Source organism: Mustela lutreola, chromosome 5 (assembly GCF_030435805.1).
Source record: "Mustela lutreola isolate mMusLut2 chromosome 5, mMusLut2.pri, whole genome shotgun sequence".
Lineage (NCBI taxonomy): Eukaryota > Metazoa > Chordata > Mammalia > Carnivora > Mustelidae > Mustela > Mustela lutreola.
The window spans coordinates 27,525,838-27,545,300 of NC_081294.1; the positions used below are offsets into that span (position 1 = coordinate 27,525,838).

Genomic DNA, 19,463 nt, shown 5'->3' on the forward strand with positions numbered 1-19,463 from the left:
CATAAGTACACTCACAAGTATCTCAAACTAAGATATCCTGAAGGACATGGGTTGGAGATCGGGTGAAGGACACTGTTCAGGGCAAGGAGCTAGCTAGCTCTGGGAGAGTATGGAGATGACCTTTATCAATCCCAGTGGAGGTGAGGAGGACCATCCATGCCAGGGTAGGTCACATCAGCATTGAGAGGGCAACAGGGTTACCCAAAAATGAGGAGGAGCGACTTACTCTCAGCGCGAGGGCTTCACCTTTGCCAAGGACCAGGTTCTTTCCAAAATCTTCTAGTTGACTTACCTCCCACTCAGTGGCTTTCTCGGGTTTTAACCGAATTTCATACTGGAGTGTGAGCCAACCAGATCTAACATCAACCAGGGTGGGTGGGTACCATTTCATCCACAGGTATGTTTTTTTGTCTTCTGGCTGTTTTAATTCCAAAGTTAGGTTCACAGGAGGGTCTGGTTCAACTGTAGACAGAAAAGAAACTCCATATTTAGTAAAAGTGGTATCTGAACACTGAATGACAAGTCTTAGAGGGGGCTCTCTCTACTGTTTCACTCCACTGTGGTTATGAGACTCTTGGCATTTGGTATCAGGTGCTGGTCAGCGGAACTGGGGTTAGGTTGAAGCAAGCACAATGCAAAATTTAAGAAGGCACACATGACCAACAAGGACAGGAAAGAGGCTCAAAAGTCATTGAGAAACGAAGGTCAAAGCCACAATGAGATACCGTCTCATACTAGGATGCTAGGATGGCTAGAATTCAAAAGGCGAAAAAACTAAATGTTGGTGGGAACAGTGGAGAAAGTGGCACCCTTGTACATTGCTGTTGGGAATGTAAAGTGGTACAGCCACTGTAGAAAAAAGTCTGAATATTCCTTAGAAAGTTAAATGTGCTATTACCATGTCATCCATCAATTTCACTCTTAGTCTCTACCCAAAAGAACTGAAAGCAGGTGTTCAAACAAAAACTTGTACCTGATTGCTCATAGTACACTATTCACAGTAGCCAAGAGGTGGAAACGACCCAAATGTCCACCAAAGGATGAATGGATAAATAATATCCATATTGTGGGACATGACTCAATCATTAGAGGGAAGGAAGTACTGATACATGCTAGAACATAGATGAATCTTGAGAACATTATACGAAGTGGAAGAAGCCAGACACAAAAGGCCACATACTCTATGATTCCATATACTTGGAATATGCAGAATAGGCAAACCTTTAGAGACAGAAAGCAGACTAGTAGTTGTTCTGGGGCTGGGATAAAGCAGGGGTTCCAGAGTAACTGGTTAATTGCTGTGCAGTTACCATCCAGAGTGACAAACGTGTTCTGGAACTAGAGCATGAAGGGTGCATAACTGTGGGAATGAACTAACACCACCGGATCACACATCTTAAAATGGCTAAGATGGTGAATTTTATGTTATGTGTATTATGCCACACACACACAAATAAGGAGGCACTTACTTTCAGGTTCCTGTAAGTACAACTGTGTGACTATCCCCTGAAGAGTGCCTTGGGTACCAGCTTGTCTTGCCCTAATCTCAGTCCTGCTGATCAGTAGTATTTTATTACTTCATTTATTACCTCCTCAAGTAAGTCTCATGCCAGGAGGGATGTGAGTGTGATTGTAGTGTATTGAGCATTATAACCTACAGTTGCCTAGAAAAGTGGACTTCAGAAAATCTGCCACTAATCCTAATGCTTATATGTCACTAAGTAAATATCTATGAAAAATCATTTTATCTGTACTTAATAAACCAACCTGAGAAACGCCTTTGATCAAAAACTATTGGTACAAGGGACGCCTGGGTGGCTCAGTTGGTTAAGCAGCTGCCTTCGGCTCAGGTCATGATCCCAGCGTCCTGGGATCGAGTCCCACATCGGGCTCCTTGCTCTGCAGGGAGCCTGCTTCTCCCTCTGACTCTGCCTGCCACTCTGCCTGTGCTCGCTCTTGCTCTCTCTCTCTCTCTCTGACAAATAAATAAATAAAATCTTAAAAAAAAAAAAAAACTATTGGTACAAAACTGCCAGCAAAATGTTTAAGCTAAATCCTTTAGAGCAAAGTTTCTCAACCTTGGCACTATGCATTTTGGACTGGACACTTATCTATTGGCACGTTGGGGTGGGTGGGAGGGATGCTGTCCTGAGCTCTCTGGTGTGCCTTGTGGTGTTTCTGGCCCCTACCCATTAAATGTCAGCAATACCCTGAGCCTGCTCCCCTAGGTTGCAATCATTGGAGAGGTTTCCTGTCATTGCTAAATATTCTGGGGGAGACAACACAGCCCTGAGTTGAGAATCACTGCTTTCAACCATCTTCGACATCGCTAAATGTAATTCAACAGCAGTACCAACAAGAACAGTAACTAAATCTATTTCTGAGATATTATCTGCCAATATTGTCATTCTGAACATTCTGAGTTATCCCTGGCTGATCGAGAAGGTACTGTGGTTAATACTGATTTAAAAAATAATCTCACGCTGGCACCACACCCAGCTCAGAGCCTGACATGGGGCTCGATCTCACAACCCTGAGATCATGACCTAGCTGAAATCAAGAGTCCGACATTCAACTGACGGAGCCACCCAGGCGCCCAGCATTGATTATTAAATGAATTCTATGGCTTGTCACCAACACTGTGTGCTGTAGGGTCATATGAGAGTTCCATAAACTCTCTGATTTTTTGGGAAATAGGGGCCAGCACTTTTTCACCAGAGAAGTTGTTTCCCAGAGCTCATATGAAATTGGTTCCTTCATCAATTTCACTTTGTAAAGGTACTACTCATCAGTGATTCTGTTTTTGTGCATGAATGTGTGCATGTGTGTGTGTGTATGTGTGTGTGTGTGTGTATGACTACTTTCATTGTAGCAATGGCTCCTTCCAGAACTTCTTTTGCCTTTGCTGTTTTGCCCTCCTATGTTAAATCCATAAGAGAGAGCCTGAGACAAAGGAGTTACTTAGCATGTAGCATCTTAAAGACTTTGAATCTCAAGAAAGTTATATGACCGGAATTTATTTTATTCCTATTTGCCACTGGAGTTGCTTTTCTCAGTTTCTTAAACTAAGCTCAAATTCAGTTTCTACCCCCAGGCTCATTCCAGTGATTTACTGCAAGAGAAAATATTCAAGTGTGTACTTTTCCAGTTTTTAAGGATAAACCACTGATAACATGCCTTTGGGATGATATGCAAGTGAACACTTGAGAATCCTAATCTGATTTTCCTTACTGAGTGGTGTTAGGTAAATCCGGAAGACTTGGGTAACCATGAACCTAATTAGCTACTCCCTAGATTATGATGCAAGATGAGGGCTGAACCCTGGCCTGGCCAAGCCATCTTTTGTCCTAAGATTCCTATGGTCAGCCATGCTACACTGTCCAGGCCACAGCAGTGATGCCTAATTACCCTACAACTCATGATTGATCGTGTAAAGCCAGATGCAGCGTTTGGGTTGACTTAGTTTTGTTTGCTAATGACGTCTCCAAACATTGTACTTGCGATCTTGGCCTTCAGACTGCTGTTCGATTAGTAGTTTTACTCCCCAAATTATTTTTAAAATAATAGCTCCAGTTACTAAGAAGCACCTGTATATTGAGGACTGAATTTGGGGCAAATGGGTTGGCACAATCCCTGTTGGTGCAGAAGCAAATAAACGCCTTCTAGGAGCTCTACTCCCTGCAGGAACTCTGTGTTCCATGGGGAGAGAGAAAGTCAGGGAGAAGGGGACATTGGTTGTGGGAGGAGGGCTGGAGGGAAGGAGTGATAAGGGACGCATAAATAGAATATTCCTTCTGGATGCAAGAAGATGAGAAGAAGGCTCAAGGGAAGGCACAGAAACATAAGGATCCCACATCCCAGTCCTACTCCCATGAATGACTTGATAAAAACGGGTTTGAAAAACCAGTTGAGAAAGATATTAAAAATTTTCTTCTTTCTTTCTTTTCTCCAAAAGCCAAGAAGACTCCAGCTGAGTCCTACCACTGGTAAATCCATAAGGGGTAACCCATTCCTGACCCGTTTTCGCCTTTTGCCTTACCTATGTAAGTCACGTCCACATAACGTGGATCCGAGGAACTGCTTCCCATCTCGTTTGTGGCATTTATTGTGATGATGTACATCGTCCATATGGAAGTGTACTTCTTGTTGAAGTAACAGGAATTGGGGCCACTGGTTATGTAGTCTGGACATTCATGTGTGGTTGTTTCTCTGCAATGAGTAGTGCATTAGCAGCAAATAAGGAAGCGGTCAACAGAGTTTAGTTTCTTTCTGAGTAGATCAGTAACACTGGCTTTTGGGGATCAGACTTTCAAAATGCAAGAACCAGAGCTGAGAAACAGCTCCCCAAACTTCTGTGTCCTGCCCATGTCAGCTGGGGGTGAGACAGGCAAGAGGGTGTTGGAGATGGTGGAAGGGTTATGTTAGATCCTCAACGACTCTGCTGCTCATTGACACCTCTCTTCCATAGGTTTTTGTGGGCTTTGTGCTGTATGCCCCCTGCCAACAAGTGCTTGAGCTCTCAATGGCCAAGGCCCGGCCCTGCGCAGGGAATGGCCACTGGTCATGTCAGGACTCGTGACCCTCCCCTATACATACACCGGGGGCTGTGCACAATGTGGCATTTACCGCGCACATGTGTCAATTGAATTACATTTCACTTAAAGAAGATGAAAGAGGTAAACATTGCTGTCAGTCTATTTCAGATGGCCTCAAGTCAAAAACAGAGTAACATTACTAAGAAAGGGGCCGTTTCAGGACCAGGGGGCCTCCTTAGGCTGCCCCCATGTAGACATCAGGGCCTCAACGCAAGACCCAGCATGAGGTGTGAAGGCTTTCTTAGCTTGGTTGCCAGTTTGAGTCCCTGAACTCAATTTACAAGATACCCCTCTGGGTCCCACAAGGGACGACACTGTTGCATACAACAAAGTATATTTGGGATGTGGGCCAGGTGTTGCAACAGGTAAGTGTTTTCTTCTCTGGGGAAGGATACAGCCCTCCTGGGCTTTCCGGGATGGTTTCATTGTGAGTAAAGCAAAACTCTGCCCAGAGAGGCCCTTGTTAAGCCCTCGACACCACCCTAGGTCCACATATGCCCTCTGGAAGATCAGAGATCCTGGCTCAGCAAATGCTAAGGAAACATCCTTATCTCCCTTTGCTTATGGGGCTCTTTACTTTCTCGGTCACGGAACAAGTTTGAAAACCTAATGTACTGTGGTGGTTACAGATTATACGATAATCCTTTGAGATTGCGAAAGTAAAAACCGGCCCAAGATTTACATCTAAAGGTGACTAGCCTTTAGGAAAGATCAATATGTGACCTTGGGCTACAACCTAAGCTTGGGACAGACACTAGGAATAATTCCAGGCTGTACTGCTGGTGTGTTGGATGATCTTATACTCATGGAGAGAGCTCCTCAAGGACATTAACCAGAGACTGTAGACACAGGCAGTGGAGTTCTTTTCCCTGGTGGTAGGAGCCTTACTCGTGCCAATCCAGGGAAGTGTGGTAACTCTAACTTTGGGCCCCCAGATTGAGAGCAGTCATGTGGGGGTTGATAGGAGAGAAGAAAACTTCTTACCCTTCCTTGTGATACGTCAGTGTGTAATTAGTGGGAAGCCCTCCATCTTCCCCAGGTTTCCACCAGCAGGTGAATGTTTCCTTTTCAGGAGAACGACATTTAGAGATCACAGGTTTTCCAGGAGGTGATTGTCCTAAAAGGAGCCAGAAGTCATTGGAGAATAAGGTGCATTCAACTGACCCTCCTACTGGTGACAGAAGCAGAGTGATGGGACCAGGTCAGTGATGAAGTGATGAAGTTTGGGATGAGGAGGCAGAGGGGTGGGGGGCTCAGAAATACCAGCAACATTCCTCTGTGGGCTGTCCTGATGTTGGCAGGACTGAGAGAGAAAGAGAGCGAGAGTGAGCGAGCGAGAGAGAGAACTGCGTGTGTATGTGTGTTCATGTTATGTGTGTGCATGTGTGTGTGTGTGTCCTGTGAGGCAGAGATGGCCACTAACCAGGACCGGTGACTAACTGTAAAATTCCAACAGGATGAACATCAAGGGTGGGCTGGATACGTGTAGACTGAAGGGTATGTGGCCCTTCCATGATCCCAGAGTCTATGCAGTTGACATCTTCCCATAGTAGAAGAGTGACCATGAAAAGCATTCTGCCCCAGGCACAGGCATCCTGGGACACTTTGCTGACACATTGCTCTCTAGCACTTCTCCATCCACTCACAAATCTCCATCCTTCTGCCATTCCCACAGAATTAACTCAATCCGGGACCTTCTGTTTTCTTCTTTCTATCGCTGACACTCCTTTGGTTGCTTCCCCCTCACCCCATCTTCTCCTTTCCTTCCTGTTTCCCTTCACTTTCCTTTGACTCCATTTGGCTTTGATCTCTGACCCAGTCTCACCATCTGTCTCGTTTATCTCCTCATTCTCCTGCCCTCATTTCTGATTCTCGTTTTTTAGTCCCTTTTGTCTTATATTTACCCCTTCCCTCTTGGGTCTTTTTGTGGTGAGGCGGCAAAGGGCTTCCTTGCAGTTCTATGAATCTTTTTGGGGTGGGGGGCATGGTAGGAGGTGGCGGAGTGACTCACTGCTCTCCTGGTTACCAGCTACCATTATTATCCAAGAGCCATACCTGACCCCAGTTGGAAGCCAGAAGGTGATGTGGAAAATACAATGTCAAGAGGATGGGGTTTTTCAGTTGCTTCATCCCCAAAGCTCTTGGTCAACTGCCTTGACCCCCTTCCTTGTCTGCCAAGTCCAAAGAGGAAGAGGGTGGCCCTGGGCCTTTGCCTTGTGCCTCCTGCTAGGCAGCAGCCCCATTGTGCCCATCCCCATAAAACCCCAGGCCATTCAGAGCAGGGGTTTTTCTCCGTTTTCTCTTATACTTGTCCCCCTGTCCCCGACCGCTGGCTCCTAGGCCACACGTTCTCTCTGAGAACTTTGATCAGAAAGATCAAGTCCGGAGGAGAACATGCATGGGAAGAGGGGACCCCAGGCAAAACTGGCCAGAAAGAAGAAGTCCATGGAATGATACGACACTGCACAGGCAGGGGCTGAGGACAGCAGGCCAGTCTTGTCAGTGGGAGCTAAGCTACCCTCGAGCTCCCAGCTACCCTGAAAACCACCAAAGGATTATAGGAAATCTGAAAACTCCATGCCAGCCAGCCTGGGGTTAGGTCGGCCAAAAAGTGTAACATTGTTTATGCTCCAGGGAAAATTTCTTTAGGATAATCTCATAGGTTGAAGTGATTCGTTTGTTGTGTGTGTGGGTTTTTGTTTGTTTGTTTGTTTGTTTATTTGTTTGTTTTGTGGCTGGGAATGGGCCTGTGGGGCAGAATTTTTTTTTTTCTTTTTTAAAAAACCCCAAACCCTATGGCTCAATAATGAGCATCCACAGAAGCCAATTAAGGCAACTGTTGATTGTTTGAATACTTCAAGTTTCCCTATGGATTATGCTGATCTCTGCTGTCCTTTTTCTCTCTCTGGAATCTTCTCTCTTTCACATTTCACTGGTTATTCAGGAGAGGAGAGTACAGTTGTGAAATTACAATTAGTCAAATGTTCCTTTCACTCACTTTAGCAGGGAGAGTGAAAATAAATGGACTGTCTCACTATTCTTAAAATGCACACAGACAGAAGGACAACCACGTAGATACTGTACCCACAGGTACATACGTATGTCCACATTAGAGCCCACCTCACAAACACACAGACAGCCCCCCGCCCCCACATATATGCAACTGCATACTAGGAAGCCCACTTGGAAAATACATGGAAATATACTGGTACACAGGGATACACTAACAGATGGAGACGCATACTGTTATAACAGAGAAGCATTTGCAATCAGATACACATGGAAAAGTTAGTACACATAGAATTATATACAAAAGTATCCCCACCCAAAAATACACAGAGGTGGGCACACAGAAATGTACATAGGCCAACATGCACGCTCTGGTTGTGAACTTCATCTCTCCCATGGGCACAGATAATAGAGTTAGTTTCCCATCATAAAACAGCGATCCCTTTTATCTTTTTACTGTTCTTCAAAGATTTTCCACATATTATCACTTCATCGGAGGTGGAGGGTACATCTTTGTCTTCACTTTGAAAATGTGGAAACCCAGAGAGATTGGGTGATTGGCTCAAGGTCACATAGCCAGTAGTAGCTGACAGAAGCTGGCCCCAGAGTCTGGTCTAGTCATTCATCCAAGCTACTTCCCTGAACTCCCAGGGTAAGGGTAGAAGGCAGAGCACAGAGACACGCTTTTGTGTTCACTGCCTTCATTCTTTTGCATTAATTTCTGCATTGATTTTAATGCCCAAAATATTGCAAATGATTTAACAGCTGCAAGTGACATTTTCATCGCTTGTAACTGCAGGGCTAGCTGGACTCCCCATCCTCTCGAAAAACACCCCAGGGAATTAGAGAGAGCAGGACAGTTCCTTACTTACCATTCAGAAGACCGGTGTTGAGAAAAAGTAGCAAAATGAAAACAACGGTGGATGCCACACTTTCCTTCATTTTGGCTCCTTTCTCTTTCTAGAGGAAATGTATCAGACGTTCGCTGAAAGAGAAGGCACCGGGCAACTCTTGTAAAGCAACAGGCCGGCCAGGCACATGCACTACTTTACTCTGGGTGTTTGCAACTGATCCTGGCTCCTTGCTTAATGTGAATGACAAAACAGGAGGAAAGGAATGTAGGAAAATATAACATGGTTGAATGGCTTGGCTCAGACGCACCCGTGCACACATGCTAGGAAAAATTCTACCACCAGAGGTCATCAGATGACAATGTTCAAGGGCAGCTGCGGGACAGCGCTCCTGCGCGCAGACCCCCAAGAAAAATTGTCCCCTTTCCACCTTTTGGTCGCTTAACCAGGTATCACCCATTTTATGCGACACAGATTGCATGCCCTACAAGAGAACCATTCTGGGAGGGCTTTGATCCAACAGCCAAAAATAAGTCCGCACACTCAGTAAGTAGCCTCAGTATGAATTCAAACTGGTCTCATGTATGCCAAGTGTGGGGGGAAGGGCTGTGTGTGTCTCTGAAAACATAGGCTGAGCAAGAAATTTGCTGGGCTGTGGGCATAACTGTGAACCACACAGTGAACTCCAGTGAACCTCCATGTGCTTTCCTTCTCCTTTTTCAAACAACAACAAACCCCAGTAATAATTCAAGTCCCTGGTTTTGGAGCATTAAATAAAATTTCAACCTGCGGCGGTTGAGAGTTTTGAACAATTTATTACTAATATTATTATTTTTACCCTTGGAACCAATTTCAAAGCCTCTAAGTATCCTTTTCAGAAGAAAACATTTTAAAAAGACATTTGAAAAAGGCTCATTAGTCTTGTTGGACTCCAAAAAACTCTCAGAAAACAACAGATTTGATGAACTAAGTGTAAATTCTTGGAAACACATGGCATATATTTTCTTTTACATCTTATGATTTTTATAACTCAAGGGAAGACCATCTAGAGGGCAAGGCTGCTCTTCTTGAGACATCTGAAACAGCTGGGTGTTGTTTGATGAGCCCTGAAGAGATCAGACTTCGTCCATCCCTCTTGGCCAGAGCTGGTTCCCCATGTCCCAGCTGGACACCGCCTCATGGACAGCTTCGAGAAGGCCTTCTCTACCTGCTACCGCCCCCTCTGAGACCTACTTGGACATAGAAATCTTAGTGACAACAGAGATTTGGGGCAACTAGACACCATCAAGTCCTCTCTTCTATTGGGCTCCTGTGAGGAAGCCAGGATGTTGCTCTCTGGGAACCTTCTAGTTGCTCTTCCAGGAATCCTTCCAAATGCCTCTCCCTCCCCAGGTTGCACTCTCTGAACTACCTGAGCCATCTAATCCCTTGGGTCATTCAATTTAAATCAAGTTGCTAAAGGATCACCAGGGGTGTAATCATGCGTACGGTGTCTGGAGCACTTACTACGGGCCAGACTGTGCCAAGTGTCCTCATCGTTTGCTCCATCAGCCCTCACGAGAGCCCCATGAGTGGCACAGACTATTACCTCCCCTTTGAAGAGGTGAGGATCTTGAAGCACAGAGAGGATTAGTAAATTGTCAGTCCGATGCCAATAGGAGAGAGAAATGTAATGAATCTGAGAGCATCTAAGAATAATCTTGATTTGCAGACTGTGAATGACAGTGCAATGATCCCTCCTTCTGCGAGGGGTCGGGGGTGGAGAATGGAGACAACAGCAATGGGCCCATACCTGAGGGAACAGTACGCCAGGCCGTGAGCAGGCATGGAGACAGGAGAGCCGGAGCTCAGAGAATTCACCTCAGCTGCCAGTCCTATATATGTCTGGGGCTTTCAGACACTTTGCTCCCACAAATATGACTTCATTAGGTCTATACAGCCCTGGAAGGCTTCTTTGTCTTGGAGATCTGATGACCTCATCCTGGCTTAGGGATGGGATTTGGCCCCATGGCTAAAGAAGTTCTAGAATATCCTTTTATTGAGACTTCTCTGCTCTTTTGGGCATTGCCTCAAAATGTTTGAGATCAACATGCTGTAAATCACAATTTTTAGGCAAGGTCTGGACAGCTCTACCAAATCAGGGCCGCATGTGTTTTGCAAAAGAAATGGCTAGATTGGGAGAGCAGGGTGGGGGCGAGAAAAGCAGGCATTACCATTGCTCATGCTTCCTGGTGTGCTGGCCCAGGCTCAAAGAAACTCTCTTAAATGGAGTTTTCCTATAAGAAAGCTTTAAGGAAGTATTTTATGGGCTAAAAAACAAAACAAAACAAAACAAAATCAAAAACCCATTTCCCCAGGGGATTTCCTGCACAGTCTTAGAATCTGGCTAATAACCACCATGCACTTTCTGGTGTTTTGAAATCCCCATTCCAGCGGATTAGATCTAGTGGTGTTGTTCCTGTGTTTCAGCAGTGGTTTCTCAACTCATGCTGTATCTTAGCCCCCGGCAGGTCAAATGCAGTGGGCTAGGTAAACTTTCACGAAGAAAGGTGATCTTGACTGCTAACTCCAGAGGGAGATATGCTGGATGTTAACCTGGGTCACGTATAGTGCTTTCTTCCAGAAGCAAGCATACCACCTGCTTGTCCACTGACCAATGTTTAGGGCTGATGGATACTAGGCTAGGGATAAATGTGTTTTTTGTTTCTTTAAGCCTCCCCCTGGCTACCCAGCTCCCACTGCAAGTGAGATCTTGATCAAAGGCCTCCTTGCCCACAGCCTGCTTTCAGTGATGGTTATGGGGGCAAATTGCTCCAAATATTTGGACTTCAATTAGGAAAAAGTCAGCCCCATAACTCAGTTCAAGACAATTATCTTGGCTTCAGTCCTCACTAGCTCCCTGGGTGTGATTGTGGTTTAAACATGCAAGACTCCGGACTGAAGAGCAGGTTTGTAGGAAGTCAGCACCTTACCCGTGATCAGCTGCCTTGCTTCTGAATCCTCAGAGACACCCCCCCCCCCCAACTTTGTGGTCCTCCCATTATCTTATTCAAATATACCTTCCCACAGTGCTATGTCCCACTGTGGTATGATCTCCATAAAATCCTCCAACTTCCCCATTTCATTCTGCATCAATGCTGATCCTGCCCAGGCCCTCTTTTCCAGAAGCTTCCCTTCATCACCCTCTTCCATTAAGCCAAGTCTCTTCTACAGAGGCCAAGAGTTGAAAAAAGGAATTTTATGCCTCACAGCTTCTTTTCAAGGAAATAAGAGCTACTCTTCCTGGATGGAAAATCAGGGCCATAGTCCCACAGTGTGTGCTGATCCCACTACCCACAGTGAAAAGGGTCAACCATAGGAGGGGAGGCAGTGTGGCTCAGGAGAGTAAGAAGTAACAGATCTGAGCTCCCAACACACCACTCCCCACTGTCTATCCACTGGCAGAGCCACTGTGTGCCCACCATCTGCATACTCCGGCCCACTTAGGCCCAGATCAATTCTGAATGCCAGGGATCTCAGCTCTATTGTTTTGTGTGACTTGTTCCCCAAACCTGCTGATCCCCTAAGTGAGAGCAGTCCCCACCTTGTCCTGCCTCATCTGCCCCTATTGATCCAATGTTCTAATCAGATTTTTAACCCAGTTCCCTTGACTGTAGAAATGGACCTACTATGCTAGGCAGTGACTCTGAGGACCTACTTAGCTATGGCAAGCTCAATTTCTGATGGATAAGTAGGGCCCACGTCAAGATTTGGATTTCTTTTTTCCCCTCCCTCCCTTCCTTTTAACGATTTACTTATTTATTTAAGAGAGAGAGATAGAGAGAAAAGAGGGAGAGCCAGAGAGAGAGAAACTTTAATCAGACTCCCTGCTGAGTGGGGAGCCTGATGAGGGGCTCAATCCCATAACCCACGAGATTGTGACTTGAGTCGAAACCAAGAGCTGACACTTAACTGACTGAGCCACCCAGACGCCCCAGGATTTGGATTTCTTTCAAGACCATCACACATAAGATATGCACACATTGTAAGTGTTATGTTTAATGAATTACTGCAAAGTGGATATGCCCATGTTATGACCAGGTCAACAAACAGAACACTAGCAGTGCCCCCAACATCCCCCTGGTGTCTCCCCCTGATCTCTACCCCACCCAATAGAAACCATTCTTCTGATTTCTAACATCACAGATTACTCTTGCCTACTTTTGTACTTTATAGAAATGTAATCATACAGCATGCCTTTGTGAGCGCGTGTGTCTGGCTTCCTTAATCCCACACTGCTCTATGACTCATCTTTCTGCATGCAGTTCTACGAAGTTCATTTTCACTTCATCTCATTTATCTTGTTTCATATTATGTTGAATGAAAGACCATTATCTATTTGTCCTACTCTGGATGGACATTTGAGTCATTTCCAGGTTTTGGCAAACCTCGATTTTGATAAGACTGATCAAGACTCAGATGGCAGGACAGATACCGTGTGACTTCTCTTATATGTGGAACCTAAAATAGAAATCTATCACCAATCTATATCTATAAAACTAAGCTCATAGATATGATGGTTGTCAGAGGCGGACGGGTTGGGGGGGTAGGGAAAATGGGTAAACTGTTTTTTTCTTATTTGTTTGTTTAAATAAACTGAATAAAAGATATATGAAATTAAAAAAAAAATTGATGAAGCTCCTAGTTTTAAGTGGATAAATTTACATTACTTACCAAAAAGGAAAGAAATTTATATGCTACGATTTTGCAGCATATAAATTTGTTGAAACAATAAAAAGAGTAATAAATAAGAACAAATGACCTGATGAGTTTTGTTGTATAAAATGTGTTTCAAGGAAGTTATTCTGAACGGAGACAAAAATACAAGACCTATTACAATTAGTGACCTTAAATATTTACATTTTTCAATAAGAAAGAAATTGGAACAGAAAATATCACCCATTTGTTGTATTTTTCTGAGCTTACTTGATACGTCATAAAGAATATTTTCACAATTAAGAATGTTGCGTATTTTCACAATTAAAAATGTGGGTAAGAATCAACTGCAAATTTCAATACTTCCGAATGAAGAAACTTTGAATAACAATATAGGACATTGGTGGTGCCTGGGTGGCTCATTGGGTTAAAGCCTCTGCCTTCGGCTCAGGTCATGATCCCAGGGTCCTGGGACCGAGCCCACATCGGACTCTCTGCTCATCGGGGATCCTCCTTCCCCCTCTCTCTCTGCCTGCCTCTCTGCCTACTTGTGATCTCTGTCAAATAAATAAATAAAATCTTAAAAAAAAAAAAGAATACAGGACATTATAAAACAACAAGAACAACAACAAAAACAACCAAGACTCAGATGGTGGGGAAGCCCCAAACTCCTCAAATCTTGCATTCCTCTGCAGCTTGAGTTTCCCAACATCAATGGTGAGGACACCACCTGCCACTTTTCCTGACTATGAACGCAAAACAAATTTCAAATGTCTCTCTTTTCCTAAAAATGTAAAAAAGTCTTATTTCTTATTAACAAATTTTACACGTATTCATCCCTGCTTTAAGAGTTAGGTGCTTCCTTTGGGGTCTGCCTGTTTGGGGTTCTCTGGCCACCGGGTCTCCTTACCTGCTGTTCCAATGTGGTTAGATGGCCTGAGGCTAAAATAACAGGGAGAGAACCGCATAGATATCCTTTGATTTCCAGGAGTCTAGCTGGTCGTTCCAATACTGAGTGCCAGTGTTCAGTCTGGAAAACCGAAGCCGTAATCTGCTCCGAGTGCGGATAGCAGCAGAAGGCTGAGATTAAGGCTCAAAATTAAAAGCATTATATAAACTTTGCCCAAATGTTTATATATGCTCAGTGACTGCCTGTAGAGTAAATGAATCCGTGAAGCCGTCAAGATGACAAAGCCCAACAAGAATCTAATAAGATATGGGAGGAAACTCTGCATGCGAGAGAAGAACTGGTCCTGTATTCGTCTTATCCAACACTAGATGTGGAGCCAGCTTAGTTTTCTGTCTTTAGGAGGCGAGGGAAGAGATTTTAAGGAGAAGGGGCAGCTGCTTTTTGACACAGACAGGGAAAGCTGGGGGTATGGTGCTCGGGGAGAGGAGATGGAGGGGAAGGGAGGCTCTAGCCCTCCCTGGGATCTTGGCAAACAGGCACCTGCAACAACGACCTGTTTCTGTGTCTGGTCCGGACAGCATTTTTACCCATTTGTGAATCTTCATCGCAAGACCCTTGCACATGTGACCATCCGTTATTATGACTTTTTATCACTGCAGTGATCAAGGGTACATTTTATTGCTTCTCCAACAGTTGTCCATCTTATTCCCTATTTGGAGACATCCTTCGGTGGGAAACATCTGGCACTTTCCACAAGGGAACCACTTTTATATAAAATGACCACTTCATGAGAGCCCGGCAGTGTGGTCTGAACACCATGGCCGTGCGGAAATTACTAGAAACAATACAAAGGCTGATGTACACTGTTCACCTCTGATTCCAGACACCCTCTCTCCCTCCTCTCCCAGGACCCCCAGAGGGAGCTCTGAGGGGGCACTTGGTGGAGACCGTGCTGGGAGACCGCCAGGATTCACATTAGGACAACCTAGGCAACTTCTTAAAACTACCCATTCCTGTGACTTCTCCCTAGAGATTCTGCCTAATTGAGGGTTGGGGCCACCTCTACGCAGGCATTTTTAAGAGGCTTTCCAGAACATTCCAGTGTGAAGTGAAAGTGGGGAAGCACTAACTGCCATAGTGTCATCTGACACAGGTCACACCTCCGCTAAGAAGCTCCGTTTGACAGGAGAGGAAACTGGGGCTCAGAGAGGTAATGGGCTCTGTCTGCCATCCCTCCGGGTAGAAGACAGAGCAAAAATGGGAATCCAGTCTTTAGATTCTGAGCCCTGTCTCAAATTAATACCACCACCAAAGAGCACACGACAAACCTCTTGTCTACACGGTGAGTTACAGTTAGCAAAGCACTTTGCACTTTCTCACCACTATCATATTTTATTTTTACAATAATACCAGGCAGTGGGCAGGGAATATTTACTCCTCGTACTCCTCCTACTGCTGTTACTACTGTGATATCATTGCTCCCATTTCCAAGATGAGAAAACTGAAGCTTAGAGGGGTCAGTGGTTTAAGCCAATAATGTTATCTTAAAAGCCTCCAGTGTGCTCAAAAATGTGTGGTGAGAAAACTGGCAAACCCTTACACAGGACATGCTATAGGCCTCCTCCTCACAACAAGCCTGAGATGCAAGCACTAGTAATAACATGCCCATTTTACAGATGAGGACACAGAAGGGCTCCATGAGTTGTCTAAGGTTATACAGCCAGTGAGCACTGTATGGAAGGGGATGAGCTCAGCCGTTGGGCTCTGAGATCTGTATTGTTAACCACCGGGCCATGGCCCCTAGAGGCCCTTGGGGCTGTGGGTTCTGAGCTCCTTAAAGGGGCCCTCTACCTGATAAAGGGTTCCCTCAGCGCACTTCCCCTATGCAGAGGTGGCTCTGGGGCTCTGGTGTCATTTAAAATTTTTTTAAAGAGTTTTATTGAAATATCATTGGCATAAAACACTGTATAAGTTCAAGGTGAACATCATGTTGATTTGCTACATTTAAATATTGCAATAGCATTACCACCTTAGTGTTAACACCTCCATCACCTGCTGTTGATGGGAACACATAAGATCCTGTTTCTTAGCTGCTCTGAAGTTTATAACAGCATTGTCATCTATAGTCATGGTGCTCTGCATTAGCTCTCTAGGACTTAGTTTTTTATTGGCTGCGAGTTTGTAGTAGAAGAGGCATTTTTAAATGCTTTGTGCTTTCAAAAATATTTTTCAGTTGACTAGGGTTGCCACACAATTTTCCATTAGTTTCAGGTGGACACCATAGGGATTCAACCTCTCTCTGTCACCGATACTCAGCACAAGGGTAGCTACCATGTATCACCGTGGGCTGCTATGAGAGTACCACTGACCTGCTGCCCTATGTCATGCCTTCTACGGAAGGTGCATTTCCAGTGAACACTTAGGTGGTTCTTAGGCAAAGAGGTGGGGAAGGAAGATGTGAAGGTGGAATTGGCTGCTTCTCCACCCCCTATCCTGTGATAGAATGTTTTAGTTTAGCCTGAAGAGTGCCGTGATCTGGAAACCTCTACCCACAGGTTTCCATGGCTGGAGCCCTTGGAGACCTGTCTGTAGGCGCTGGGACAAATGTCCATCCAGTGAGAGAAGCCCAAAGGAAGTCTTGCATGGGTCCTGCCCAGGGCCCTGGTCCCGTAATTCTGCTGTCCGCTCTGAAGACCCTAGCTCTCCCATGAGTTGGCCCAGCAGGTCCTGGATCTCTGCCCGATGCCCAGGCATCACAGCTCATCTGACTGCCTGCCTCCTTCCCTCTAGCGCAATCCCTCTCCTCCTCCTTCTTCACTCCCCTGCTCTTCTTGGGGGGGATGACTGGTTTGCAGGTCCTGGCTCCTCCTGATCTGACCCCTCTCATCTTAGAGAGTCAGAGAGCAGGAAAGCAGACATTCTCTTCTCCTCTTGCATTCTTGTTATCAGCTGGGTTTAATCTCTGCACATCACCAAAGGCTTCACACCTTCTCATTTGCTCTTTGCTCTGTAATTCTATTAGCTCTACCTGTCATCTCTGGCTCACTTGTGTCTGTCACCCATCTATGGAGTGTAAGAAGATTGGATTATACTCCTCAAATATCTGTTCTCTCCCAGGCAAAAGACTGCATTATCGTCATCCATTGTCATTGAACAGAATCCTACACCCTGTGGTAGGAATACACACCCCGTTTCAATGACTTTGGACTTGGCCGTGTGAAAAGCTTTGGCTGATGGGATGTGAATGGTGGTGCTTGTTTTTGCTGTGTCCCAACAGAAGCCCTAAATACAATGGAACAGTTTGGCTTCAGGCTTCCTGTGATTGTTCTCCACTTGGTCTCCAGATGTCCCAGATAAGGGCTGCTCCCTTAGTCTGGGTTCTTTAACAAGAACACAGGTGCAACCTAGATGAGTCCAGCAGAGGCCAGTCAAGCCTAGCAAGCCACTATCAACCTGCAGCTGCTGGGCTGTCCTTTTGCAGAGTGAGCTGCCCTACGGCACTGAGATAGCACTGTTTGTTAGCTCCGTGAAACTAATACTGGACAGGAGATTAGGAGGAGTACATGTTTTGCAGGACTCTTCAAACAAGATTATTTTCTCACAGAGGGATCTTTGTGGACTTTGTGTGTGTGTGTGTGTGTGTGTGTTATTAACCCATTCACAAAACGACTTCACTTTGCCATAAAAAATAAATCAATATAATATTTAACAACCTTGTCTATTATGTATAGTTTCAATTTGTAGAAATCTGGCTTGTGGAAGTAAGACAGGAAGTTAAAATTAAAATGGAAAATTAATTATTGGCCCAGTGACATTGCTTCCTTGGTTCCCAGCTTACTTGTCTCAGGAGGAAATGCAGAGCAGGAGTTCTAGAATTTTGGATATGAAGAAACCAAAAGACTTGAAAGGTCTGTGATCCAATCTCACTTTTCTATATGGGGCAACTAAAGTCTGGAAAAATGAAGTGCACTGGCGAAGTGCCTGATGGGAGAATTTTTAAAACAGTAAGAGTGGGCTTTGTGCACATCTGATAAAGTTAACATGTCTAAGAAGAACTTCTCAAGAATGTGTCAAAAGCATTTTTCCTCCTTATTTCCTGCTTTTTCCTATCATCTTAGAATCCTGGGAGACCATTCACAGGAGTGGTAAAAACTTAGGTTGTCCATCAGAAATTTGGTTTTCCTTTTCTTTCTGGGCATAGATTTAAAGATCACGGGACTGACTCCCTTGTAATTAGATGGGATCAGGTGACAGGGTACTGGTGTCTGAAAGTGAGCAAAAATGATATACTTCTAATCTGGTCACGGTGTTTGAAACTTTTCATACATTCTCTTATTCATTCATTCATTTTTTCTCTCTCTCTCATCTATTACTGGCCAGAGGAAGACGAACTTAAGGACTTACGGGTCTTAAGTGCCAGGCATAGCCAACAGATGGAAGGATCCCGCGTCCCCTGCTGATGCCTAATGAACTGTGACTTGGGTGACAAGTAAACCCTTGGTTATCAAGCTTCCAAGATATAGAGAAATTGGGTATTATAATAGCTAGTTTTACTTAGCTTGGCTAATCCGGGGAGAGTGGGTGCAGCTTAGTTTAGATGGTAACTACTATATTTAACCAAGCAAAAGACCTCTGACTAAGTGGGAAATCTCTGACATGTGGCCTACCGCCACTGTTCCATCTCGAATACCATCATCAAACTCTCAGAGTAACCTGTCTTGTTTCCTTCACATTTTCCACTCCCACATACTGTCACATTTATGCATGTTCATGGTGTTCAACAGCACCAGTTGGATGACTGGTTGACTGAATAGTTTATAAGGCCATAGGTAATATATTATTCTAATTCACGGACCCACTGAAAGAAAACTTGACCCTGAGCTCTGAAAACCATTCTTCCATTAATCAAATAGGCCCTTCCTATTACTGAGGAACAAGAGACCTTACCGATTCTTCCAATAAAGCTGTTCATGTATATTAATTTGAACTCAAGGACAGATGGGTAACAAAGCTAGCTAAGATGTGGTTGCCTAATAAGTGTGCTTTGAATATTGATGCATTTCTGTATTCCAAAGTAAGACAATGTACTTAGAAAAATATGCTAAAATATGATTAATAGCTTAAAAAGCAAATGCTATTGTCAATTATAAAAGGATATCTCCCTGTATTTCTTAGTCTACCAGACTCTTAGCACAACAACAAACAGTAGGTTCAACTCCCAACTGGTTGCTAGGCTTCCTGTACCAATGCACTTGCTCATAGAAGTGGAGTGGGCCTATGCAAATGTCTGCATACTTGGCCATCATGACCTTGGCTTGGTAGAATCCAGTAAATCACTGCTGAGTCATTACTTTACAATAACAACATCACCTCTTTGCACAATATGTAATTGATGCTGTGTTT

General features: G+C 44.6%; 1 protein-coding gene across 6 annotated transcripts in view; it reads right to left on the minus strand.

Moving 5' to 3' along the window:
• Positions 1-19,463, minus strand: part of PRLR (prolactin receptor) — a 172,043-nt gene that overhangs the window by 13,887 nt on the left and 138,693 nt on the right. For 4 of the 6 annotated variants that reach the window (XM_059173779.1, XM_059173774.1, XM_059173776.1 and 1 more), the window contains 4 exons: positions 8,477-8,589; positions 5,580-5,712; positions 4,040-4,209; positions 293-462 (listed from right to left, as the gene is read on the minus strand). In XM_059173779.1, the coding sequence (XP_059029762.1) occupies positions 293-462; positions 4,040-4,209; positions 5,580-5,712; positions 8,477-8,546 (543 nt within the window). In that variant the 5' untranslated portion in view covers positions 8,547-8,589. The remainder of the gene's footprint in view (positions 1-292; positions 463-4,039; positions 4,210-5,579; positions 5,713-8,476; positions 8,590-19,463) is intronic. The other 2 variants (XM_059173777.1, XM_059173778.1) reach the window with 1 other exon arrangement.